Genomic DNA, 27377 nt, shown 5'->3' on the forward strand with positions numbered 1-27377 from the left:
TGCACTTCTTTTTCGGGGTCCTTCATGGTCCAATTCAGTCTACTTGCAAAGCCTCTTTGACAAGGAATAGATTCCGAAACATCAGGTGTCAGAGGATGGCAAGAGACTCGAATTGAATCAAAGCGAAACGATTATTTTCTTTTTGTCATACCTTATTCGGTTTTAGAGTACAAAGTGACCACGTTTCATATAAGTAATCTGCGATGCCTTATTGGAGTGTTCTCCTAGCGGCGTCGCATGGTACTGTGTACCTCGGTTGACAGATTACTTGATTCGTGGTCGAAATTATTTTTCACTCATTGCATCATTCCCCGTTAGAGGGCAGTCTAACCATACTCCGGTGCAAATATTTTAATATTTGCACTTCTTCTTCGTTTCGTTATGGTCCAATTTAGTCTACTTGCAAAGCCTCTTTGACATGGAATAGATTCCGAAACATCAGGTGTCAGAGGATGGCAAGAGACTCGAATTGAATCAAAACGAACGATTATTTTCATTTTGTCATACCTTACTCGGTTTTAGAGTACAAAATGACCACGTTTTATATAAGTAATCTGCGAAGCCTTATTGGAGTGATCTCCTAGCGGCGTCGCATGGTACTGTGTACCTCGGTTGACAGAATACTTGATTCGTGGTCGAAATTATTTTTCACTCATTTCATCATTCCCTGTTAGAGGAAAGTCTATCCATATTCCGGTGCAAATATTTTAATATTTATATTAGATAGATAGATATTAGAGAGATAGATTCCGAAACATCAGGTGTCAGAGGATGGCAAAAGACTCGAATTGAATCAAAACGAAACTATTATTTTCTTTTTTCTTTCTGTTGTTGCTAGTTTATTCATGATTAGCATGGTAAGGGTCTAGGTTTAACATCCATTTATATGTCATGATGTGAAAGATGCACTAACGTATGTGGCTATAATATCTGGACCCTAACCAAGGCGAAAATATTAGATTAGCTATCAAATGTTTGTCTGCATTACAAGTTTCCATCTTTACATAATGTACTTTTTTGTAACTGATTAATCAAGAAAAAAATATTATTTCAAAAAGCCTCTCTGTATCTTGGTCTACTTTAAGTATCAGCATAAAAATTTTAATTATTTTAGAGATAAAATCAACTGATCTTTCATTTCTGAAATTTATGATTACTTTGTTTATTGGATGCAATAAACCATTTAACGAGCTGATACCTAAAATTTATATTGAAAATTCATATGATGCCTTGATTTGTATTAAAATACCAATTTTGTATTATCATTCTAATAGATAATGTATACATAGAAATTATATTTTAATGTGCATTTAATTCAGATGACTAATTACAGAGTAAATAATGCGGATAATATATTATCGGGTATAAAATATGGACTAGATTAATATACAGGATACTTTCGGAATATGTTTGGGGAACTTGGCACTGTACCACCAGTTTCCAAACCATGAAAAGGAATAATTTATATTTATTTATGTAAATATGTTATAGTCGAACCCCGAAGTTCTGGCACTCTTAGGTTTGACTAGTCAATCCTCAGCTCTGACTGACCTTCTTAGTCAAACCCCGAAATAAATTCCATTTTCGGCCTTTGACTAGTCAAACCTAGGAGCGACTAATTTAGTTAGGCAAACGTCGAAATTTATTTTCGTGACCAGTCAAACCCCGATCAGGTATTAAAATATCATAATTTTTGAGATTCGGTTTAGTAAAACGTCATTTTTTAATTTTAATGCTTACTGTTTTTATTTTGTCGCAATTAAAATAAAAAATTAGTCTTTATTCTCACATGGTGAAACAGTGTACCACTTAGAATTGCACAACACGTTAGACCTTTTATATTTAAATAATTTTACAGAGCATTTTTTATCGCAGCGGCATTTTATAAAGACCCTTTACAATCTTTTGCACTGACGTTTCAAAGACAGCTGAACATCAAACACATTTTCCTAATTAAGGAAATTGTTTTTGCATTCTTGTATTTGATTCCGCGAAAAATGCGTGTTTATTGTTCCGTGTTTCATACCTACTCTGTATAAACCGTCAACGGTTTTACGATACTTGTATGATACCCAAAATATTTTAGTCCAAGTAATGAAGCCTAAAATAGTACAAAACCTCGCATTTTTTACAGAATGGATCCATTTGCTTGAAAATTTGAGAATGAATAAGTAGTGGATAGTCCAAGGATCAAAATCTATATGAGGCCGAAAGGCGCTTTTACCACGAAGGTGGTTGCCGCCCCATGTTGGAGGAAATTTTTTATTTTATTTTGACCGCAAAAGTTGGTAAAACATTCATTCTAAGCAAAAAAACGTTCTGTACATTTTTTTTGATAAAATTAATTGTTTTCGATTTATTCGCTATCGAAAGTGTTAGTTTTATATCGAAAAAATCAATGTTTTTAATCAGTTTTCTGCTAATAATTCAAAAAGTTTTCGTTTTATCAAAAGAACTTTGCTTAACAAAAATGAACCTTTTAAAAAAATAAGCAAAACCGTTTTTTAGTAATTTTCTTTAAGACCAATAGTAATCGAGCTATACTTTATTATATGTTAGCTCTTCTTCGTCAAATGCTAAATATTGTAGTTTCAAAGTCAAAAGACGAGAAAACTGCATTTTTCGAGGATAACTTGTTCAAACTAATTTAAAGTATTTAAAAATATCTATTCACAAAAATAAAAAAAAGAGTCTCTAGCTCAAAAATTAAGTGACTTATTATAAAAATAATGTCAGTCCCTATTTTTGTCAGCGAAAAAGTGATCGGAAATTTTCCCCTAATTACCACCCTAATTAAAATTACTCATTGACCTTATTTGGTCTTCTATATTTATGTATTATTAATAGGTTCTAGAGATTTGAGCGGCTTAGAATAATTAGTTTAAAAAAAATGGAGTTCAAAACGAATAACGAATTTTTGTATTTTGGTAGAAAATTCTTTTTCTTCAGAATAAAAAGATTAGCATAGCGATGTGAAATTACGTGTAATTTCAGAAATTGTAAGTTACACGTGTAAAATTACCCAAAAATTACAAACCAGATGTAATTTATGTAACTTATGTAATTTATGTTCATTGTATTAAAAAATCAATTGTTTGCATTCATATTGAATATAATAAACACAAAGTAACTACATACTTATGAAATAAAGAAAAGTGGATAAGAAATACATACAAATAATAAAGAAATGAAAACATAGGTTCTTTAGTTTTGTTTTAAGCGGCTTTTATAAATCACAACTTCCTTTTTCGCAGACAACTGGAGACCTTCTTGTTATAAAACGTCGAAGTTTCAATTGTTTGCTCTTCCAATGAGCCTTGTGTAATTTTTTTTATCTCCGGCAAATCCAGAACTGCATCCTGAAATTAAATAGGAAAGTGTAAACATAGAGAGTAAAAATAATGGGTTTATAATATAATATATACAGATCTAACTACCTTGTTTTCGGCATCTGAAGTATCCTTCTCGACTTCCGTTTTTTTTTGGGGTTGTTCTGTGCCTTTACCCTGAAATTGATAATTTTGGAATATAAACAATAAATATGTATGTGTTTACACTAATTTACCGATTTCATTAAGACGTTTTCTAAAATGTTCACTTTGCTTTGTCTCAAAATGCGTGCTGGTCTCTGTTCCCTAGTTTCCATTCTTTGATCAATTTCATCATCGGTCATTGCAAAGTCAGCAAAATTAAAATCATCGTCGGAATTTCCATTTCCTGTTGTATTTGAATGCCATGATGATATTGTCTGAAAACATAAGATTTATAATTTTTTATTCGAAAACGGTGGAATGCATTGGAAAATCGGAAAAGAAGCAAACTGCATATATCACATGCACATATCACATATCTAAAAAATGCCTAAATTTAAAATTACCTCGTCTAATTCTTCCTCTTCGGAAATATGGTTTTCAATTACTTCTATCTCCTTCTGTAAGTTTCTACCTTCTATCGAAACGTTGTTCTGTACAGTCTCTTCTATAGGATATTGACTTTGTATGTGATGTTGTCGTGAACGTTTCAGCAATTTTGAATTATATTGTATATAATTTAAATTTGCTGCCCTTTGAGTTGTTAGGCGATTTCTTCTCTTCGTATGAATGCTGCTCTGGGAGCTAAAGCTTCTCTCTGTTGCCGCAGAAGTGCACGGCATTGTCAATATCCTGACTGCAACTTTGGAGAGGCATGAATGTCCACAAAATCCTTTCCACCATGTAACCAAAGAGACATTATCGAGTATGTTCCATAAAAATGTTTCGCCAAAAAAGTCTGTTTTAGCTAAATAGTTTCCTAAATCCTCAGTAATCTTTGACACTCCTTCATCACCAATCTCTATCGTGGTCGTGGTTGACATAGTAGTAATGTATTTCATCGCTTCAATCCTTTCGGCTGATGATAAATTTGCACCAACAGACCGAGGGTTTAGTAAGTCTGCGGCAAAATGGATCGGTTGAAGGGCGTATTCCTTCCTTGATATAAATTTATCCATCGCTTCTGTTTTTTCGCAATCCGTTAGTTTCACGCATTCTAAATGAGTAGATATGTTACTACCGATTTTCGCGAAAGTTTCACAAACCAAATGAATTGACGAAGAATCTCCTTCAAGACGTGTTATTGCTTCAGTAATTGGCTTAAGCAATTCAACAAGAGCGCTAGAATTTATCCAGAATCCTTCATCAAGTAAATTTGCTTTTGCGCTGCGTATTCTATCTTGAATTGTTTTATCTGGAGATATTGCTAGACGTTGTAGGACGGACTTGCATTTAGTCAGATCTTGAAGACATTTTACATGTGAACCCCATCTTGTTTTTACAGGTAGGCTAAGAGACACTCCACACTTCATCTCATTTCTTATTTCTGTGAATTGAGCTCTCAGTACTTGACACTGGTTAATAGTTTTAACGATATGTATAATATGTGACAAATGTGTCTCTATTGAAGATAATTTCAAAATATCGCTGCACAATAAATGTAATGTGTGCGCTAAACAGCCGTATGATACAAGATGGGGATACATCTCTTCACATTGTCTCACAGCCTTCCTCATATTCTTTGCGTTATCAGTCACAATAGCGAAAAATTTTTTAGGTCCATACTCCTCCAGAACTTCAACCATTAATTTTGTTATATATTCTGCGGTATGCTTCTCTGCTTTTGTTAGTACTGATTTGACAAATAACGGTTCGGGTGTTGTAACAATGAAATTAATTACACTTTCATTTCGCAAGTTGGACCAACCATCGCATTGCAATGATAAATTGTCAGCTTGCTTAATTTTATCATTAACTTGAACTTCAACTCGCTCGTACTCTTCGGTCAGGAGACGATTTGATAACATATATCTCGATGGTAAGGTGTATGAAGGTCTAATTTTTTTAAAAAACAATTTCCAATCTTCATTCTCGGTAATTGAATGTGGTGCTGAACTGGTGTAAATAGCTCTAGCAAGCAAAATATTCAATTCGTTATTTTGTTCGTGTGTCATTCGATCACAAAATGATTGTATTCTGTTGATTTTTGTGCAAACAGGTGTTTCCACATGAATGTTATCAGAAGCAGATGTTGATGCTGTGGAAACCGTTGATGATGTACAAGCAGCATCAGTGTTATCGTTATCCAATTTTGCCGATGTGATCTTTTTCATGGATGTTTCAAATGGAAATTTAGAGTGATTCCCCTTTGACTTTGGAGTTAAAATATTGAATTTAAGTTTTATCATATGCGGCACATAAGTGCATTGTTGAAGATGAGATTTCATTCTTGTAGCATTTTTTGCATGTACACTCTTGCAAAATTTACACCTCACATTTATGGTCTTTTGATTAGAAGAACCCGCAGGTAACACTTCAAAATAAAGCCAGATATCTGTCTTACGTTTCACCATGTTTTATGACCTAAAAAAAATATTCAGGTAGACTTAAACATTAAGAAGGGAAAAAACATTATTTTTCAAAGTATTTGATGGGCACGAGGGCATAAAAAATTGTTAGGCATCCTTAAATAGAAGAAAGATTAAAATTGAATCTGTGTAACAATTTAATGAAATTCGAATAAGCAGAATACTGGATCGGACAACTACATTATTTTGCCCTCAACGTTATCAAAATTTTTTATTTAGTAAGTTATGTCAGTGTAATTCAATTACACATGCTACATGCACAAGTACCCCCGTTGCTCCTATCATTCTTATAGTTATTGTACAGTAAACTAATCTAAAAAATCGAATAAAACTTGGTAAACCGAATTCAGAATTAAGTACTGTAGCCACATATAAAATGACGCGCGTTAGATTTAACGTACAGTCGATATGCGATAGGCCCGCCCCTGTGTTTCCCAATCTAAGGTTGCTATGGACATCACCGGCACGTGTTTTGCTGTTTGTAGAAATAATATATTTCTTACCTTATAGTTTCTGTGCTTCCTTATAAATAAATGTAAAGTAACCAACGCTGCGTGAATGAATAGAGAAAGAACAGTCGAAAACTAACTTATACATACACATTACACATACAATAACAGAAATGTAAACATAACCTGCCTGACTCAGACTAAGGAACGACTAACGAGCGACGAGCGTAATAGCACCCACTGGTTCGCGCGCGCCGGCACCGGCGCACCGCACTTACGACAATTGCGCGCGCATAAGTTGCCATAATATATGTAATTTTACCAGTAATTACATAAATTACGGTAATTTATGTAAATTTATCATAAGTTACGTTAAATTTCATAAATTACGTAAATTCCAAAAATTACATAAATTACATTAAGTTACGGGTATCATGTAATATTACCGTAAGTTACGTGTAATTTATGTAACGTAAGTTATGTAATTTTACAACTCACATCACTAGATTAGCATCAGAGATACGAAAAAATATATAAATTAAAAATAATAGCTTATTTAATTCCCAAGAACGAGGTTAGCAAAAATTTTTTATATGGCAAAAACTGAGTGAGCTATTGACAATTAAAACTTGTAATAACATGCAAAAACCACCTTTACCAACCCTTTTACGGTCACCTCTTTTTGCGACTTACGATTTTAAAAGGATTTAATATTAATCACCTTATAGATCTTGTAGAGACCTACAAAATTCTTATTTACCAGACTTTCTAGTATAAAATATAAAAAAGTTACGGTTAAAAATAAATATATTTTTTTGAAAAAAAAAGGGGAAATCCAATTGGAAGCTTAATAATGTAAGTTAGCGGTGTTTTTAGTTATTGGCCTTATTCATACTTCTTTATTTATATATTGGTAATAGATTCCAGAAGTTCGACTGGCTTAGAATGATTAGTTTTAAAAAAACTGGAGGTAAAAGCGAATAACGAATTTTTGTAGTTTGGTAGAAAATGCCATTTTCTTCAGAATAGAAAGATTAGCATCAGAGATACGAAAAAATTTTTAAATATGAAATTGTAGGTTATTTAAATCCCAAGAACTTGGTTTGAAAAAAATTTTTCTACGGCAAAAATTAAGTGAATCGTAAATGAGTATAATATCGAAAAACATTGATTTTTTCGATATAAAACTAACACTTTCGATAGCGAATAAATCGAAAAATATTAATTTTATCAAAAAAAGTATAGGAAATGTTTTGCTTAAAATGAATTTTTTTTATCAACTTTTGCGGTCAAAATATAATAAAAAATTTCCATCCCCGAGATGGGGTGGAAACCACCCCCATGGTAAAAGCGCCTTTCGGCATCATATAGATTTTGATCCTTGGATTCTCCACTACTTATTGTCAAATTTTCAAGCAAATCAATCCATTCTGTAAAAATTGCGAGGTGAAAAACTTCGGTTCCTGGACTATTTACTAGTTCATCTCCTTTATCTCTATCAAAGCTGAGAATAGGTATGGTTACAGTTTTTCCAACCGTAATTGGCCGAGAATTTTTATTCGGTTAATTGTTTCACAACATTAGCCTGCACACGAAGTCTGATATAGGCGCACTCAATTAAGTGCGTTCGCGGATACCTACCTGTCGGCGACTAGTAGTTGACAACTCTTCACCTCACGTAATATAAATATATAAATAATATCGTTAATAGATAAATATACAAGATATATTTACTTTTAATAATTAATGTTAATAACTAGTTATTAAATTAGACTAATTAGGTAAATATACCTTGTATATTTTTATCTATTAACAATTATTATATTAGGTGAGGTTGGGAGTTATCAACGACTAGTCACCTACAGGTATCCGCGAACGCACATTATACAACCTGATTACAAATTATGCACGTATGTGAGCCAGAGCCCCCTTTTTTGCCAAACACAACAACCCACATCGAAGAAGTTATCTTAATTATCGAACAATTTTCTCCCTTTCTTAGTAGTGACGGCCTAGAGGATTTTTCAGTATAGTGATCTTTAGTTTTTTTCTGCTATTATATGAGTTCACAGTTGACATTCCCATTTCATGTCTTTGAGATAAAATGAAATTTTTATTTTAAGTTGAAACGTTTTTTATGAAATTTTTTAAGATTATAGGCAAAACAAAATCAAGGTACGTACGCGATGTAGTGCACTGTATACAGACTAGTCATGAGCGGTAAAAAATTTTGAGAACCTACACCGATTTAATGAAAATTTGGATTTAAGACCGGTTAACCCTCTTCTTTAAAATCTACCCTATGCCGAACCAGGCTTTTTATTTTTTAGGCGTAAAAACTACCCCTTATTGCAAATAAATGAAAACATTTAGATTTTATCATACGATTTTAATCAAAATTTGGATTTAAGCTCTACTGCTGACGCTCTTCTTCAAATCATACCCTATACCGGACCGGAATTTCTTTTTGAGGGTAAAAACTACCACTTATTGCAAAAATAATTTTTCATATATTTGGTTGAAATAAAATAATTATTTGTAGACTTATTATAATTTGAAATGATTGACAATTGCGTAATTTAATTTTAATTATTGTTCATTAATGATATAATGTAAAAAAATTTTAATCCTTCAATATTTTTAAAAGCTTCCCCTTTTTAAGACCCAACTTGCAATTATACTTTTTCTTGTAGTAATAATGAAAGGAAATGATAAAAATTAAGGTACCTATACTGAAATAGTAATTTACGTAACAAGTTCCGAAAGTGATATTTTACGAGACGAGTAGGAAAATTCCAGGGCGAGCCGTAGGCGAGTCCTGGAATCCTGCGAGTCTCGTAAAATCACTTTTGGATCGTGTTACGAACAATATTTTTTCTGCAGCCGTTTTGTATGTTAAAAAGAATATATGAATAAACTTTATAGGCCTTGGGCCCACATATAAAATTATTTTTTATGACCACACCGTTGAAACTTTTTGTACTTGTTATTTTGGTGGAGTCGGACAAATTTGGAGCTTGGCGCAATATGGTAGTGGGGCGTTTGTCTGTCAAGCGGTGACGAAGTTGTCAATTTTATGCAAGAAAAAAATTTATAACCACATTGGTCATTTTACTTTAATCAATGGTTTTTATCATGTAAACAGCAAAACAATTTTGTCGGACAAAAATATTGGAGCATATGACGCGTTGGACACGCTAAATATGTCAAATTTATGAAAAAAATAAATTTATTACCACATGGACAATTTTAACTGAATCTACCATAAAACCTTTTTACAATAATGTGGTAACCTTGTCGGACAATTTTCACGGGGAATATGCGCAGTCGGATGCGCCGAAGATGTCAATTTTCTGAAATTTTTTTATTTATTACCATTTTTCCGACAAAATTAGTAGGTTATAAGTACTTATATTCTTAATCAAAAAATCAAAGTGTCGGACAAAAATATTGGGGCAAATCGACAGTCGGACAAAAAATTTTATTTTTATTGGTAAACTATACTTTTAAAACATGCTGGGTTCGTGCATCCCTTATCCTTACAATCATTTTTCCGACAAAAGCAGTAAGTTACAAGTAATTATATTCTTAAACAAAAAATGTAATTGTCTGACGAAAATGTTGGGGCAAACGAACAGAAAACTTAATTCTTTTAGGCTATCGACGAGGAGGTATTATCAAAAAAAATTTTAAAACAGATTTTCTCGGTTATTTTTTAATCCATTTAGCTGAAAATAGGTACACACGCTAAGTAAAACATTGAAAAAGGTATGGCGAAGAGCTGTACCCAAAATTTTCTTAAAAAATTTTCCGACAATAAGGAAAATTTTAGAAAAATTGTGATCTGATAATTTGAGTACCTACTCCTTGAACAACGACAAACGTCGTTCTATAGTTTTCTCTCGAATTAACAAAAAACATTTCCGACAAAAGTATCATGTTATTAGTAATTATATTCTAAATCAAAAAATCTAAGTGTCCGACAAAAATATTGGGGCAAATCCAAACTCGGACAAAAAATTTAATTTTTATTAATAAACTATACTTTGAAATTATGCTGGGTCCGTGCATCCCTTATCTTTACAACCATTATTCCGACAAAAGTAGTAAGTTACAAGTAATTATATTCTTAAACAAAAAATGTAATTGTCTGACAAAAATGTTGGGGCAAACGAACAGAAAACTTAATTCTTTTAGGCTATCGACGAGAAGGTATTATCAAAAAGTTTTTAAAACAGTTTATCTCGGCTATTTTTGAATCGATCTAGCTGAAAATTGGTACACACACTAAGTAAAACATTTAAAAGGGTATGACGTGGAGCTGTACCCAAAATTTTCCCAAGAAATTTTCCAACAAGAGGAAAAATTTGAGAAAAATCGTGATCTGATAATTTGTGTACATACTCCTTGAACAAACGACAAATGTCGTTCTATAGTTTTTTTTCTCGAATAAAAAAAAAATTCCGACACAAGTATCAGGTTATAAATAGTTATATTCTAAATCAAAAAAACTAAGTGTCCGACAAAAATATTGGGGCAAATGCAAAGTCGGACAAAAGTTTAATTTTTATTAATAAACTATACTTTTAAAATATGCTGGGTTCGTGCATCCCTTATCCTACAACCATTTTTCCGACAAAGGTAGTAGGTTACAAATAATTATATTCTTAAACAAAAAATGTAATTGTCTGACAAAAATGTTGGGGCAAACGAACAGAAAACTTAATAATTATATGCTATCGACGAGGAGGTATTGTCAAAAAAAGTTTAAAACAGGTTTTCTCGGTTATTTTTGAATCGATTTAGCTGAAAATTGGTACACACTCTAAGCACAACATTTAAAAGGGCGTGACATAAAGTTGTACCCGAATTTTTCCAAAAAAAATTTCCGACAGAAGGGAAAATTTTGGAAACATTATGATCTGAAAATTTTTTGTACATGCTCCTTGAACAATGACAAATATCGTTTTTTTATTTTTTTTCTCAAATTTAAAAAAATGACAACGCAAATGTCAGGTTATAAGTAGTTATATTCTATATCAAAAAATCTAAGTGTCCTACAAAAATATTGGAGCAAATCCAAAGTCGGACAAAAAATTGCGTTTATCTCGAAAATGGTTGAGTTTAGGGAGATGAAAAAAGTATCCCTTTCTTAAGTAAAACTAATAGGAGAATTAAAATTTTAATGTCAAAATTATACAGAGTAAGGAATAAAAAAAATTGAAGGTAATAAATGAGTGCTGAAAGGCGTATGTGGCGCCCTCTGAGCAATGCATAATTTTTGGTAGGGAATTTAGTTTTCTCGACCCAAAAAACCCCACATACCAAATTTCATGTTGTGATCTTGTACTCGTCAGGAAGTATTCAATAATAAATAAAAAAAAAAGTTTGTACCAAGGCGAGTTAGCTTAAATCGGCCTATTTTAACCTCAGGAATCTGAGGTTAAGCTATGGCCCATTATTTACCAAACACCCTGTATGTATAAAAATTACTTTTTTTTTAATTGTACCAAAACGCTCCATTGTTTTTGTCCGACAAGTAATCCAATATGCATTACACATGTAAAAGAACAGTATAAAATAAAAATGACATCTGTGGTAATAAATAAAAAAAATCCAGGAAATTAACATTTTCGGCGCATCCGACTGCGCATATGCTCCATGAAAATTGTCCGACAAGGTTACCACATGATTGTAAAAAGGTTTTATGATAGATACCGTTAAAATTATCCATGTGGTAATAAATTTATTATTTTCATAAATTTGACATATTTAGCGTGTCCGACGCGTCATATGCCCCAATATTTTTGTCCGACAAAATTGTTTTCGCTGTTTATATGATAAAAACCATTGATTAAAATAAAATGGCCAATGTGGTTATAAACTTTTTTCTTGCATAAAATTGACAAATTCGTGACCGCTTGACAGACAAACGCCCCACTGCCTTGATGCGCTAAGCTCCAAATTTGTCCGACTCTACCCAAGTAACAAGTACAAAAAGTTTCAACGGTGTGGTCATAAATAATAATTTTATATGGGGGCCTAAGAACTATTGCTCATGAACTTTTATTAAATACTTTAATTATGACAAGCGTTATCATAATAAAATACAAAGTTGACGTCATTGTCAAAGCCGTTACCTAGCTACCCAAAATCGTCCTAAAAGTAAAAAAAGCATCCGAAAAGTGAAAAAATTAGTCCCGAAAGTAACTACTTTCGATACGAGTTGTGTAAAATGGTACTTTCGATTTAATAAATCATACCGAAAGTTTTATTTTCGGGACGGCTGCAGAAAAATAAATTTTTATTTCTACTTATAATTACTTCAAATTAGTATATTTATAAAAACTACTCATTGTCGCTGTTATATTCTTCCTCTTCTGTTCTCTCATTCTACTGCTCATCGTCGTTTTCGCTATTTACAGCTTCGTCCTCATCAAAAATTGGTGCCCTATTCAAACACGAGTCGTCACTGCAGCCTTCAAATGCACTTCCAAATGAAAAACCAAAAAACACTTTTTTAATATTTTTCAGAAACCTATCTAATGACACCAAACACGACCCCCCACTCCAAACCCTGGAAGTGGGGGTAACTCTAAAATCTTAAATAAGAACCCCCGTTTTTTATTGCAGTTTTGCATTTCTGATAAAATAATAAATAACATTTATTCGAAATTTTTTTTAGAATTGTTGATAGATGTCGCTAATAAATCGTATTTTTCCGATTATAGCGCCATCTATCAACAATTCTAAAAAAATGTTTCGAACAACAAACTGTTACTTATTTTTTCATTATAAATCCAAATCTGCTATAAAAATAATCGGGATTCATATTTAAGGTTTTAAAGTTACCCCCACCTCCAGGGGTGGGGTGAAGGGTCATGTTTGATGTTATTCGATAGGTTTTTGAAAAATATTAAAAACATATTTTTTGTTTCTTTTTTGGAAGTGTATTTCTCGAGATATTAGACCGTTTCTACAATTTACCTATGGTATCACCAATATCGTTTTTTTCGATTATATCGCCGTAAGAGATGAAGTGTTATTTTGTGGGAGCATGCAGGCAATATTAAATAGTTCCAGATATTGGCCGGCGAGTTATAGAAATATTTGCCGGTGAGTTATAGAAAAAAGCATTAAAAAACGGATAATTAGGCTGTAATGATATGATGCCTGCAGTTCGGTGTTCAGCAGATCAACAACACAGGATCGAACGCGTTTCCATATCGGCGCAACCCTCTGCGTACCACCTCCCAGGCGAAATCAAGGAGTTAAGGCTACCGAGAGTGTATTTATGACGAGCAAGGAGAATCATGAAATAAATTCCTCTTGGTGTACTGAATTCAAACATCAGAAATGCAATGGAGTGGATTGGAATCTGAAGAGGTGGACGCGCTCTATAGTAAAGAGGCGTTCTGCCAGAGCTATAAACGCAGGGAGCGTTAAGCGGAGAACACATCTAAGCGACCACGATCGCGGTCGCGTCCACGATCGCGATGGCGATCTCGGTTTCTGTAGACAGCGAACACACCGGCGCGATAGCGACCTGCAATTTCATTAGTATACAATTATTCAATAATACAGGTGGAAATATATTATAGTACATACAATGTGCGATTTACAAGAAGAAGAAGCATTGCTTGTTGCAGTATTGTTGGATGAAGAAAGGCAATTCAATCAAATTCGAAGGTATGTAACATAATCAATTCCGAAAAAGAAAGAAATTTAATTAAAGGTATAGGGCTTTTCAACGATTCTCATTTGTTTCGAGCTTGTATCATATGTTGAAAAGTACTATCCGAGGGCGTTTTATTTTTTTACATTTAAATATGCAGTTATTTAGGTAGTTTATTTTGCAGAAAAATAAGATATGTTTGGGTACATGATATTAACCTGAAGCGGAAGCAACAAGGAGAATTTCATAAATTGTACCCGGAACTTCGCAGAGAGGAGAACCGTTTCTATACATGTTACAAAATGAATTTTGAAAGTTTTGATGAAATTTTAGATCTGATAAAAAATGACATCACCAAACAACAAACAAATTTTAGGGAACCAGTTGATGCCACAGAACGACTAGCTGTTACTTTAAGGTACTACAAAATTCTGCATGCTTTTTCGTTGCAAATCAATGTTATAGATATAGTATATAGAGTATCAATGATTAATTAATATATAGATAGTAAGCATTTTTTTAAATTTATTCATACAAAATACGTTAAACAAATTATTCGAATATATCAAATCTAGAAAGAGAGAAAATAGTTTTTACAAGAAAACTTATATAAAAATAAAGATATTTATATTTTTGTAATTCTGCGAGCAAAATTCTCATACCATTGTGCAGAAGAATGGCTGTTACTAGAATCATCTTGTCTTTCATTGTAAACATGTTGTTCATCGTTTGGTGAATGAAGAGGTAAATTGGAGGATAAAGGAGATGAGCTGAAGGAATTACTTGTTCCTGGTCGCATTTCTGCTTGCTGAGGTAACTCCTCTTCCATTATTAATTTAGCTATCTGATATTTGATGAGCGTCTGACGTTGTGGTGATAGGTTTTTAACGCTCGCTACGTAACCCCGAAATACTAGATCTATTTCGTCAGCACTTTCCTCACAATTACTGTGCCGTTTATTTAAAAAAGATATAACTTTATCAACTGAAGAGTATTGAATGTCTTGCGAAAGTTTTCTTTTGTTACGTAACTTTTCTATTTTTTTTGTCTTGCTCATGGATCTTCTCAATCGATAAGTTTTCTTCCGTTAGAGAAGCCTCGTTCTGCGTAGTGACTTCTTCATTAAGTAGTTCCAGTGATTCTGAAATCCCAGGATTTGAGACATTGGACTCTGTTTGAGAAAACTGCAGGAAGGGTCGGAAAGCTTCCATGTGTTGTGCCCAAGGCCAGGATTTGTAGCGGGTAGTAGTCTTCTCCTGCTGTCCAGTTCTAGTCTTTTCAGAACGGAGGTATTTTGCATAGCAGTCTCTCAAATTCTTCCAGCGTTTCTTCAGATCTTCACCTGTAAAAAATTAAAATAGGTGATTAATTAAAAATATCCTTCGGTAGTAAATTTGAAAAAATTTTGATAAACAAAAACGTGATAGAATTAAAAAAAAATTATTTTTGTTTTAGATTTTTAGCTACCGGTGATTCATACAAAACGATTGGGCACAGCTTTCGGTTAGGATTTTCAACCGTTGCAACTATTGTGGATGAAACATCTGAAGCTATATGGAACCGGTTACAACCGATTTATTTGCCAGAGCCAACAGAAGAAATATGGGAAAAATCAATCCTAGGCTTCAAAAATGTATGGCAGTTCCCCAATTGTTTAGGAAGCATAGATGGCAAACACGTGACCATCAGATGTCCCCAGAAGAGTGGATCAAATTACTTTTCCTATTTAAAAAATTTTTCCATAGTTCTTATGGCAATTGTTGACCCAGAATATAAATTTATTTGTATAGATGTAGGTGGTTATGGTAAAAATAGTGACGGTGGTATTTTTGAGACATCGGCTATGGGCAGAAAATTTGCAAATGAAACCATGAATATACCACCCAACAGACCATTAGCTAATGAAAATAAAGAGATTACATGTGTATTAATTGGCGATGAAGCTTTTACACTAAGCCCTTACTTAATGAGGCCATTTCCTTATAGACACGCACGAAATGACAACAGCAAAGAGAGATTTAATTATTATCTATGCAGAGCCCGACGCGTAATGGAAAATGCCTTTGGAATATTGGCACATAAATGGCGTCTATTTTTTAGACCACTAGAAGTTAAAGTTCAAACAGCTACAAAACTTGTGAAGGCAGCATGCGTATTGCACAATTTGCTGCGCACAAGAAACACTGACGAGCAATTTTTGCATTTACAAGAAAACTCTAATATTCCTTTACCAGTAGTTGATAATCTGGCGGTTGACGGAAGAAGAGCAGTAAACGAAGCTTTTGAAATACGTGAAAAATTGGTTACTTATTTTAGTAATTTATAATTCCAAACAAATAAAAAACAGTACTTACCTTTTATATTTAATTCATTTCCAATTTGATCCCAAATTTTATTTTTAATACGCACGTTCTTATAATCTGGGTGGGACATGTCGAACAATATATCATGTTTTTTACAATTTCAATAATTTTTTCGATATCCATTTTATTTGAAACGTTGCACCACTGCTGAGTTCTGAACGCTAACACGAAAAGACATTTTTCGATGTTTAACAGTCTTAAGCAGTTCTCTATCTTTGTTGATCTTCCTTAATACTTCTTCATTAGTTTTTCTTGGTGTCCAGGGTATCTTCAGCATCCGTCTATGAATCACATTTTCAATGCTTTAATTCTGTTCATGATCGATACTTTTAGAGTCCACACTTCTGGACTATACAAAATTACGGACCATGTAACGTTTAAAAAAACTCCAACATTAATTTAATATCCCAATTCCCAAAAAGAATGTCTATTTTTTTAATTTATTTTGTGAAGTTCAATATCATTATAAGATCCCAAGCCGACCCTGTATACAGCCATGAAGTATTGCAGCAACATTTCAATGTGTTACAAGATTCCTGTTTATTTGAGACGCAAAAACAGAATTTGTAAGAAGTGTTGACAAAAGTACAGTTCTAATGCGTAGATGAACTCTCTAGAACAAATCTTGAACTGAAAGTTGAGTTCTTGTCAACTAAGCATCCCTAAGGATCAAAATCGCTCGGTACTTCCGTCGTATTTTCCCCGATCTGTGGCTTCAGACCGAAGCGCAGATCAGTCCGGTTTGATTTCTTCAAGCGTGAAGATCGCTTGCCGACTCACCCCAAAAGGGCGTGGTGCCTTTTGTTACCCGCCGGTAAAGGGTATAGTATGTCGTTCTGGAAGATCTAGTGTGAGGGCACGATGTTTTTTTTACCCCGTAGTGAAGTTGGGTGCTCTTACACTGTGTTTGAGTTGTGACGCAGTACTATACGCCGGCGTGGTATGAAGTCCCTGTATCTTGTCCAAGTTCCTGTTTAAATGAAGTCTTCCGAGTCCCGATTGATGTCCTGATGTAGACATTTTGAGTTCCAGTCCCGTGATGTTTATCCAGTTGATTGCCCCGAAATAAAAAGGAAGCCATGAAGCCCACCTCAGGTCGATGACCCTGCTTGTTTGTAGATGAACCCCCTTTCCGTGTAGTTTGTGACGTGTGATAAAGGATTTTGTTTAAATATGGTATGATATATTTTTTTAAATTTTGCAAGGATCCCAAATGGATAAATATTTTTGTTGGTAAAGAGTTTTGAAAAATAATAGTTGTTTGTGCTTTCATGATGCAACTTGTAAATTAAAATGACAGTGACTTTGACCTTTGACAGCTGCGTCAAAATTTTGTTTTGACATACACTGTCCAACAAGTTCTTTTGTCATTCTTTTGTTATGTTAAATTGAAGATTTTTTTTGTAATGTAAAAGATTTGTAGATATTTTGTCCTGTAAAATCATTTCCTGTTAAAAGTTTTTTTGTTTGTTTAAAAAAAAAACCACCGTAAAGTTTTAAATAAATGTTTGTGAAAGTGTATCTATCATCTCATTTCTGTAGCCTTTGGAAAAATTTTAACAGAAAACTAATGCAACTGTATGAAAGTTTTAGTTCAGGAGAAAAGAAAGAATATGGCATAGAAGCCAATAATAAGGAAAGATGTTGTCCCAATGTAACCCCAAAGAGGAATCAATGATGATTGTCCCCCCGATTGGTACCCGTAAGTAAGAAAGTATCCAGTAAGTACCCATAGGTGAAATAGAGGATTTATTTCAAACGGCGTCCCTTTTTGTTAAATAGTAGAAAGATCCTCTAGTCAGAGTAAGTACCCTTATGTATTTAGTTATGGTAGTGTAGTCATCTTAACACCCCTTCACCCTCCCTAACGAATCTACGACCTAGCTCCCGCACAACAAATGAGCTGCCGTCCCGCAACGAGGCTTTATGTGTCTGCTTCTTCTTCTTTAGCCCCATTCTTACCCCCCAGTATCTCTATAGATAGTCTTTCCTTGTTCCCATATGAGCAGACATGTAAAAACGCTTCAAATTGCGCCCAACGTGTGGGGCTTTAAACGCTTCAAATTGCGCCCAACGTGTGGGGCTTTAAAACGCTTCAAATGTCGCCCAACGTGTGAGGCCGATTCATTTTTCTGCCTCCTTCAGTATCCAGTAGTTGTCTTGTCCAGTTGAATGCTTCAAATGGCCCCGGCAACGTGGGGCCTGTACTTTTTTTGGCCTCCCTCAGACCCCATTTGCATGTTCCCACTACCATATCCCTTTAGCCTCCTTTCGGTCTCATTTGTACTACAACTGTTAGGCAGTGCCCGTCTTGGGTAGCCGATCTCAGTTTGTGGTGCAAGTGTTTCCGATAACATGGAAGCTCGACTCGTGTCATGTTTTGTATGCCCATTGTTACAAGTCTAGCTTGTAGACATGTTCAACTAGTAGTTAGCCTATCTACTAGTCCCCAATATCTTTAGCCACCCCCCACTTAGTGTTACGCTTGTAATACTTGTAACGTACACCCTGAAGTTTGACCCGAGTAAATATCGCCCCAGTCTTCCCATGTAGTTTAGCCCAGATTCCTCTTGTCTTGCCCCCAGAAACTGTTTCATGTCTGTTAGTGCCCCCGAAACTGTTTCAGTCTGTTAGTCCCCATGAAAGAGCCCATTTTTGTAGTTTTTGTTGCAAAAGTTAATAATTTTTCCAAAGAGGTGTAAGTAAGTACACATTTTGTTGTGATGTTGATTTGGTCGTGCTGTTGATTGTATGGGCATGTACCATTTCATACATCATAGTGTATTTAACTTGTAACCCCATATGTATACTGGTATTGTATGTATCGTAGAACAGAATTGTATGTTATTTTAGCGTACTAACTGTATTGTATTGATATTGTACCCATGATGAAAGCATTGATTTGAATTTTTTTGAAAATATTGATGAAATATATAGACAAACAGTTGAATAAAAAAGTAACGTAAAATTTTTTTGAAAATTTTGATTAAAAGTAACGTTAAATATTTTGAATATTGAATCCAATTATGAAGTATAACAGTATGTTGTATTTTTTGCATGTATTCCTATAGATCAACAGTTTTTTTACAGAATAATCGTTTTTTGTGATTTATTGATTTGGTCATTTGATTAGATGTGTGATGTTGTTGGTATGGTCCGTGTATGAGCTTAGCCCCGTATAGTCTGTGTGAGAGTAGTCCCTTGTTTTTCCAGCGAAGCCTATCTCTGTTGGTGTATGTCATGCCACAGGTTAGTTGGAGAAGTCATCCCATTGAGAAGTCATCCCCTTGAGAAGTGGCCCCGTGAAGAAGTGAAGAGGGAAACCGTGGAGAGGCCCCCCACTTCTGTGTTTTTTTCAAGCAGCCAGGAGAAAAGCTGTCACTTTTAGATTTGAAGATAGCGTTCTCTGTCGACACTGTTTGAGAATAACTGTCTTGAAGTGTAGAAGTTAGCCCCTGAAAAAGCCCCCCCCCTTGTCTGTGTTGCCCCTTGTTTTTTTTTTTTTTTTGACTAATCTATCTTTGTAGGTGTCAAAAGGATGCCAGAGGTTAGTTAAAAAGAGCCGTGAAGTAGTAGTTGAAGTCTCCCCCCCAGTGAAGTAGTTGAAGTCCCCCCGTGAATGAAGTATGTCTTTTTGTATCTGACATGTCACAAGTGTAATACTCGTGATGAAGGAAGTGTTGTTCAGCTATCTGTGAACACTTTCATTAGTAGTCGGAGCAAGAAATGTCTTATCCCGTGTGAGCTCATATAGGAACCAAATTTCAATATTGTTTGTGTTTGTAAGCCCCTGAGAATATCTAGAAGTCAAAAAGTATGTTGTTGTCTGTTTGTTTGTCTATCCCTGTTTTGTCTGGAAGTTTTAGAGCCCATTGTCTGTTGTCCCGTGTTGTCTATTAGCCCGTGTTGTCTATTAGTCCCGTGTTGTCTATTAGCCCGTGTTGTCTATTAGCCTGTGTTGTCTATTGTCCCGTGTTGTCTATTAGCCCGTGTTGTCTATTAGCCCGTGTTGTCTATTAGCCCGTGTTGTCTATTAGCCCGTGTTGTCTGTTAGCCCGTGTCCGTGCTGGAGTTTGATTTTTTTTGGCGAATAGTTAGTTGACCTCTCTTCTCTTTGTTGATTGAAAGTAGGCCAAGAGCAGAAGCTGTGACAAGGCTGGTGAGGTTAGGATCTGGCCGCGTTGAGTACAGGTGAAGCTTGCTTTCGGTCGATAAATGGAAGCGGTTGTTCGTCAGAACTGTCATACTTTCCAATGTCCCTTTGGTCTTCCCCTTGCGTGTTGCTTTCATCCCCTGTTTTGAAAAAGTAGTCCCCCGTTTTGAAAAATAAAGTCCACCCCCAGTCTTGAGAAATGAAATGCCCCCAGTTTTGAAAAGTAAGTCTATCCCCAGTTTTGAAAAGTAAAGCCCAACCCCCCTGTCTTGAAAAATGAAGTCTATCCCCTGTTTCAAAAAGTGAAGTGTAGCCCTGTTTTGAAAATGAAGTCTTCCCCCAGTTTATGATTTGTAAGTGAGAGAGTTGTCTAGTGAACGTTCATGAAAGGTTCTTATGTCCTGGATTGGACTGTTGATTGAAAACGTAATGATGTAGTGTTCTCTATATCATATGTTGCGTTCATTTCCCTTAGTCTTGTTTAAAAAGTTTGATATCCTGTTTGAACCCAGTATACTAGTCTTTTTGGTCTTTTGTTGTTGTCACACATACCCCCTCCCCCTTGTTAGTCTTGTTTTGATTTTAGCCCTTGTTGTTGTCATATACCCCTTTGTCTAGCCCTGTCTTGTTTGAATGAGTTGTTGAAGTAAGTTGTTGGTGAGATTTTGTCTCACTGAGGTGTTTAGACTGGATTGTCTAAATCCTCGTTTTGCAGAACCGTTGCCGAAATGTCCCGTGAAACTCGCTAGGTGTTAGCAGAGTTTGGGCAGATGTTTATCTGTCAAACATCAACTTTTTAGTTTTTGTGAACCGCTCGCGGTTAGGCAACGAGGTGACAAGGCTGTGTCTGCCCTGGTATGTCACTTGTGTTACTGCTGTGGATGTCAGCGAGGTCCACACAGGGCACAAGTTTAGTTTCTTTCCCAAGGCACAGAAACTCTTGTCACCTACAGTTCTTTGTAGAGTCAAGAAACATTTAAGTCTACTCGACTTTAAAGAGTCTGGCGATTGATGGCACGCTAGCCCAATCCCTAACGACTTTTTTGTTTTGTTTAATCCCCACTAGCCATTATCTAAATATTTTGATATTGTTGTCCTGTCACACCTAAGATGTCCATGTTGGATTTTTTTCTGTTTGTTATCGAAAACTGGATAATCTTATCCAGGTTTCTCTTTTGCGCGGAGGCTTTGTAACGTTTAAAAAAACTCCAACATTAATTTAATATCCCAATTCCCAAAAAGAATGTCTATTTTTTTAATTTATTTTGTGAAGTTCAATATCATTATAAGATCCCAAGCCGACCCTGTATACAGCCATGAAGTATTGCAGCAACATTTCAATGTGTTACAAGATTCCTGTTTATTTGAGACGCAAAAACAGAATTTGTAAGAAGTGTTGACAAAAGTACAGTTCTAATGCGTAGATGAACTTTCTAGAACAAATCTTGAACTGAAAGTTGAGTTCTTGTCAACTAAGCATCCCTAAGGATCAAAATCGCTCGGTACTTCCGTCGTATTTTCCCCGATCTGTGGCTTCAGACCGAAGCGCAGATCAGTCCGGTTTGATTTCTTCAAGCGTGAAGATCGCTTGCCGACTCACCCCAAAAGGGCGTGGTGCCTTTTGTTACCCGCCGGTAAAGGGTATAGTATGTCGTTCTGGAAGATCTAGTGTGAGGGCACGATGTTTTTTTTACCCCGTAGTGAAGTTGGGTGCTCTTACACTGTGTTTGAGTTGTGACGCAGTACTATACGCCGGCGTGGTATGAAGTCCCTGTATCTTGTCCAAGTTCCTGTTTAAATGAAGTCTTCCGAGTCCCGATTGATGTCCTGATGTAGACATTTTGAGTTCCAGTCCCGTGATGTTTATCCAGTTGATTGCCCCGAAATAAAAAGGAAGCCATGAAGCCCACCTCAGGTCGATGACCCTGCTTGTTTGTAGATGAACCCCCTTTCCGTGTAGTTTGTGACGTGTGATAAAGGATTTTGTTTAAATATGGTATGATATATTTTTTTAAATTTTGCAAGGATCCCAAATGGATAAATATTTTTGTTGGTAAAGAGTTTTGAAAAATAATAGTTGTTTGTGCTTTCATGATGCAACTTGTAAATTAAAATGACAGTGACTTTGACCTTTGACAGCTGCGTCAAAATTTTGTTTTGACATACACTGTCCAACAAGTTCTTTTGTCATTCTTTTGTTATGTTAAATTGAAGATTTTTTTTGTAATGTAAAAGATTTGTAGATATTTTGTCCTGTAAAATCATTTCCTGTTAAAAGTTTTTTTGTTTGTTTAAAAAAAAAACCACCGTAAAGTTTTAAATAAATGTTTGTGAAAGTGTATCTATCATCTCATTTCTGTAGCCTTTGGAAAAATTTTAACAGAAAACTAATGCAACTGTATGAAAGTTTTAGTTCAGGAGAAAAGAAAGAATATGGCATAGAAGCCAATAATAAGGAAAGATGTTGTCCCAATGTAACCCCAAAGAGGAATCAATGATGATTGTCCCCCCGATTGGTACCCGTAAGTAAGAAAGTATCCAGTAAGTACCCATAGGTGAAATAGAGGATTTATTTCAAACGGCGTCCCTTTTTGTTAAATAGTAGAAAGATCCTCTAGTCAGAGTAAGTACCCTTATGTATTTAGTTATGGTAGTGTAGTCATCTTAACACCCCTTCACCCTCCCTAACGAATCTACGACCTAGCTCCCGCACAACAAATGAGCTGCCGTTCGCATGAAGGTTTGCGTGTCTGTTCCTTCTACTAGCCCCATTTCTACCCCACAGTATCTCTATAGATAGTCTTTCCTTGTCCCCATAGAGCAGACATGTAAAACGCTTCAACCAAACATAGCACTTGACCATTCTTTGTCTTAGTTCTAAACTGAGATGATTATTGCAAAGAAATGACCTTATTTTCATAAAAGTAGTTTTAGTCATTGCTACTCTACGTTTTATTTCTATGTCTGGATCTAGTTGGTCCGTTATCACAGTTCCCAAATATGTCATTTTGTGAACTTTCTGAACTTGGACTCCGTTTAATTGAAGCTTTGCATCGGGATGTGGGTCACGACTAAACACTAAAAATTTGGTTTTTTTTTTTAGTTTATTTTAATGCCCATTTCCTCTCCTACCTCGTGAATACGATCAAGCAGAATTTGGAGACCTTCAATATTATCTGACAGAATTACTGTATCGTCTGCATATCTTATCACATTAAGTATTTCTCCGTTGATTTTTATTCCATATGGCTGTCTCTCAAGTACCTTTTTAAATAAGTGTTCCGAGTAAACATTAAAGAATGTTGGTGACAAAATGTAACCTTGTCTGACTCCTCGTTGTATGGAGATTTCATCGGTGTAGTTATCTCCAATTTTGACCGTATCAGTTTGATTCCAGTACAAATTTTTAATGACACGAATATCTTTGTCATCTATTTCGATATTTTTAGTATTTGCATTAATTTTACATGCTGTACTTTATTGAATGCCTTTAAGTCCACGAAACATGCAAATACATCTTTTCTTTGACCACGGCATTTTTGTAATAGGATTTTAAGCGCAAAAAGTGCCTCCCTGGTACCCATAGCGTTTCTAAAACCAAATTGGTTATCTTCGAGATCTTCTTCGCATTTGCGTCTAATTCTGTTGTGAAATATTCTTAGGAAAATCTTAAGAGTGTGACTCATTAGGCTAATTAATCGATATTCTGAGCTTTTCTCGCAATGTGTTTTATAGGTATTGCGACAAAGATGGATTTGAGCTAATCTGTGGGAATCACTCCGGTGTTATATATTGAATTAAAAAGTCTTACTACTACTTTTATGTTATCATCCTCTATTAGTTTCAGCAACTCAGTTGGTGTATCATCTGGACCACAAGCTTTTCTAATGTTAGCACTATTTATAGCGTGTTTTACTTCGCATTTCATAATTTCTGGGCCGTCAGTACAGTTTTCGGTAGAATTCGGCAATATTATTCCTGTCATCTTCAAACAACTCTGATATATACAGTTGCCATTCTTTTCTTATTTCGTGCTCATTAACAATAATTTTGTTATTATTGTCAACGAGCACAGAGAAAACTCGTTTTTTAAATATGTTATTTATTCCTTTAAGTTTTTTGTGCACATTAAAAATAAGTCGTGTCTAGATATCACATCCTCCATTTCGTCGCACCTTTCTCTCATCTACTTTTCTTTGGCTAATTTGATCTCCTTTTTTATTCTTCTCTGCAGGTGTCTATATTCTATTTCATTAGATTTAATCAGTCGTCGTTGGTCCATAAATTTCAAGATGTCGTCTGTCATCCATTTATTTTTCTTGATTAAGTTTTTTCTATAATCATTGTTTGTGGAGATTTCGTTAACTTGATTTTTAAATGCACTCCATAGTTCTTCTGGATCTTCTAGTTGTTCTCCGATGTTTTTTATTCTATTGTTAAATTCTTTTTCAATGTTATGTTTTATGTTTATATCGTCAAAGTTAAGTACATTGGTTTTTGGTTTTTGTCGCTGGATTTGTTTTAACCTTAGTTTAATATCTGCTACAAGTAGTCCAGAAAGCCACTGCGCATCCGCTAGGAAAAATATTCTAATTCGGATTTTTTGCACAACCTTACTCAAAAAGGACCCCTTTTAACAAATTTGCATGTTGCCAGGACCAAAAGTTGGTCAAAATTTTTTAAACGTTTTTTTTTTGTTTTTTTTTTTTAATATTATTTTTTTGGCATGGAACAAAATTTTTTTAGGTTTTTTGGATCATTCCAAACAGAAAAGCTCTTTAGTGACTTTTCTCTAAAGTTGATAGTTTTTGACATATAAGCGATTAAAAATTGAAAAATTGCGAAATCGGCCCTTTTTAACCCTCAAAAACTATGTGAAAAACTGAAAATTTGAATGTTACCAAGGTAGGTAGATATTCTTTAAACATCGATTGATGAAATCACGAAGAGTTTTTTGCAATACAATATCAAAAACCCCTCTGTTTTTTAATTGCCAATCAAGTGTGCGCGACACTATTTTCCACTGTTGCATGTGTATGCAGTATGGTGGAAATGAAAGGAATAAATTCGTTATTTCGTAAACCGGCGACTTTAAGGAAAATCCCGAAACAGGTCGATTTTTATTTTTAAGTTATCATATTGTGACATGTATGGTATACTAGTGACGTCATCCATCTGGGCGTGATGACGTAATCGATGATTTTTTTAAATGAGAATAGTGGTCGTGTGCTAGCTCATTTGAAAGGTTCTTCAATTCTCTATTCAGTAATATAAATATTTACATAATTATTTATACAGGGTATCCAAAAATTTAATTTTTTTGTCAATTTGCCAAATGATTTAATTTTATAAAATTTTTTTGGACACCCTGTATAAATAATTATGTACGTGTTTATATTACTGAATATAGAATTGAAGAACCTTTCAAATGAGCCAGCACACGACCCGTATTCTTATTTAAAAAAATCATCGATTACGTCATCACGCCCAGATGGATGACGTCACTAGATATATGTCACAATATCATAACTTAAAAACAAAAATCGACCTGTTTCGGGATTTTTGCTTAAAGTCGCCGGTTTACGAAAAAACGAATTTATTCCTTTCATTTGCACCATACTGCATACACATGCAACGGTGGAAAATAGTGTCGCGCACGCTTGATTGGCAATTAAAAAACAAAGGGGTTCTTGATATTGTATTGCAAAAAACTCTTCTGAATTTCATCAATCGATGTTTAAAGAATATCCACCTACCTTGGCAACATTCAAATTTTCAGTTTTTCACATAGTTTTTGAGGGTTAAAAATGGCCGATTTCGCAAATTTTCAATTTTTAATCGCTTATATGTCAAAAACTATCAACTTTTCACTAAAGGGCTTTTCTGTTTGGAATGATCCAAAAAACCTAAAAATATTTTGTTCCATGCAAAAAAAATAATTTTAGGAAAAAAACAAAAAAAAAACGTTTAAAAAATTTTTGACCAACTTTTGGTCCTGGCAACATGCAAATTTGTTAAAAGGGGTCCTTTTTGAGTAAGATTGTGCAAAAAATCCGAATTAGAATATTTTTCCTAGCGGATGCGCAGTGGCTTTCTGGACTAAAGTGGTTTATGATCAGATCCAACATCTGCCCCAGGAAATGTAGTGACTTTTTGACGGCATTTCGGAAACGCTCATTTACAAGTATATAGTCTATTTGATTTTTTGAAAATTCAGGGTTACTGCCATTATCAAATGGGGCTTTGTATTTGAGGCTGTTGTATATACTGGGTTGTTATTATATTTTTGATAATAGTTATAGATACAATTTTGTTTCTTTTGCAGACGGCCGCCTAGGGAGTTTGCTACGGAATGGGGCGAAGATAGAATGATATTTTATTTTGTTATTTTTGATTTTGAACTGTATATTATAAATATCCTGAGTAAATTTATTTTACTTTTAACCTTTGTGTTACTCAGTCTGTTGTCCTGAAAGAACTACTCGTCAAAAGATCTGAACAACCGCCCAAGTAGCAATTTTTCGACGCATTGGTTGTCAGTACAAACAAATGCACTGTCTACAACGTTGCCCGAGAGCATTTTAAGTTGTTTCGGCCAACGTCCCCTACCCCGACTGACATTACGATGTTACAACCTGTAGTTATACGGGCAACTAATTTATTACCATTATGACAACTACATATCACACTTCAGTTTTTTCAACAATCGCAACGACTTAAAAATGTTATAATGCTAAACTAATTACAGTGGAACCCCGATAAGTCGGCCTCCGATAACCCGGAAGTCCGGCTAACCCGAACCGATTTTCATCGGATCAAACAAATATTTTTTCACTTT

At 34.6% G+C, this 27377-nt stretch overlaps 1 protein-coding gene and 1 long non-coding RNA gene across 2 annotated transcripts; both read left to right on the forward strand.

Annotated features, from left to right (window-relative positions):
• Window positions 1–14226: 14226 nt before the first annotated feature.
• On the forward strand, window positions 14227–16349 carry LOC126891228 (uncharacterized). Its single transcript, XM_050660412.1, has 2 exons — window positions 14227–14441; window positions 15479–16349. Exons 1-2 carry the CDS (start codon window positions 14326–14328, stop codon window positions 16347–16349), a joined length of 987 nt encoding a protein of 328 aa, XP_050516369.1. The 5' UTR covers window positions 14227–14325.
• Window positions 16350–16414: 65 nt separating this feature from the next.
• On the forward strand, window positions 16415–26983 carry LOC126879408 (uncharacterized). Its single transcript, XR_007696055.1, has 2 exons — window positions 16415–22535; window positions 26865–26983. It is a non-coding gene; the product is annotated as an uncharacterized LOC126879408 (long non-coding RNA).
• Window positions 26984–27377: the final 394 nt, after the last annotated feature.

This window comes from Diabrotica virgifera, chromosome 1 (genome assembly GCF_917563875.1).
Source record: "Diabrotica virgifera virgifera chromosome 1, PGI_DIABVI_V3a".
NCBI lineage: Eukaryota > Metazoa > Arthropoda > Insecta > Coleoptera > Chrysomelidae > Diabrotica > Diabrotica virgifera.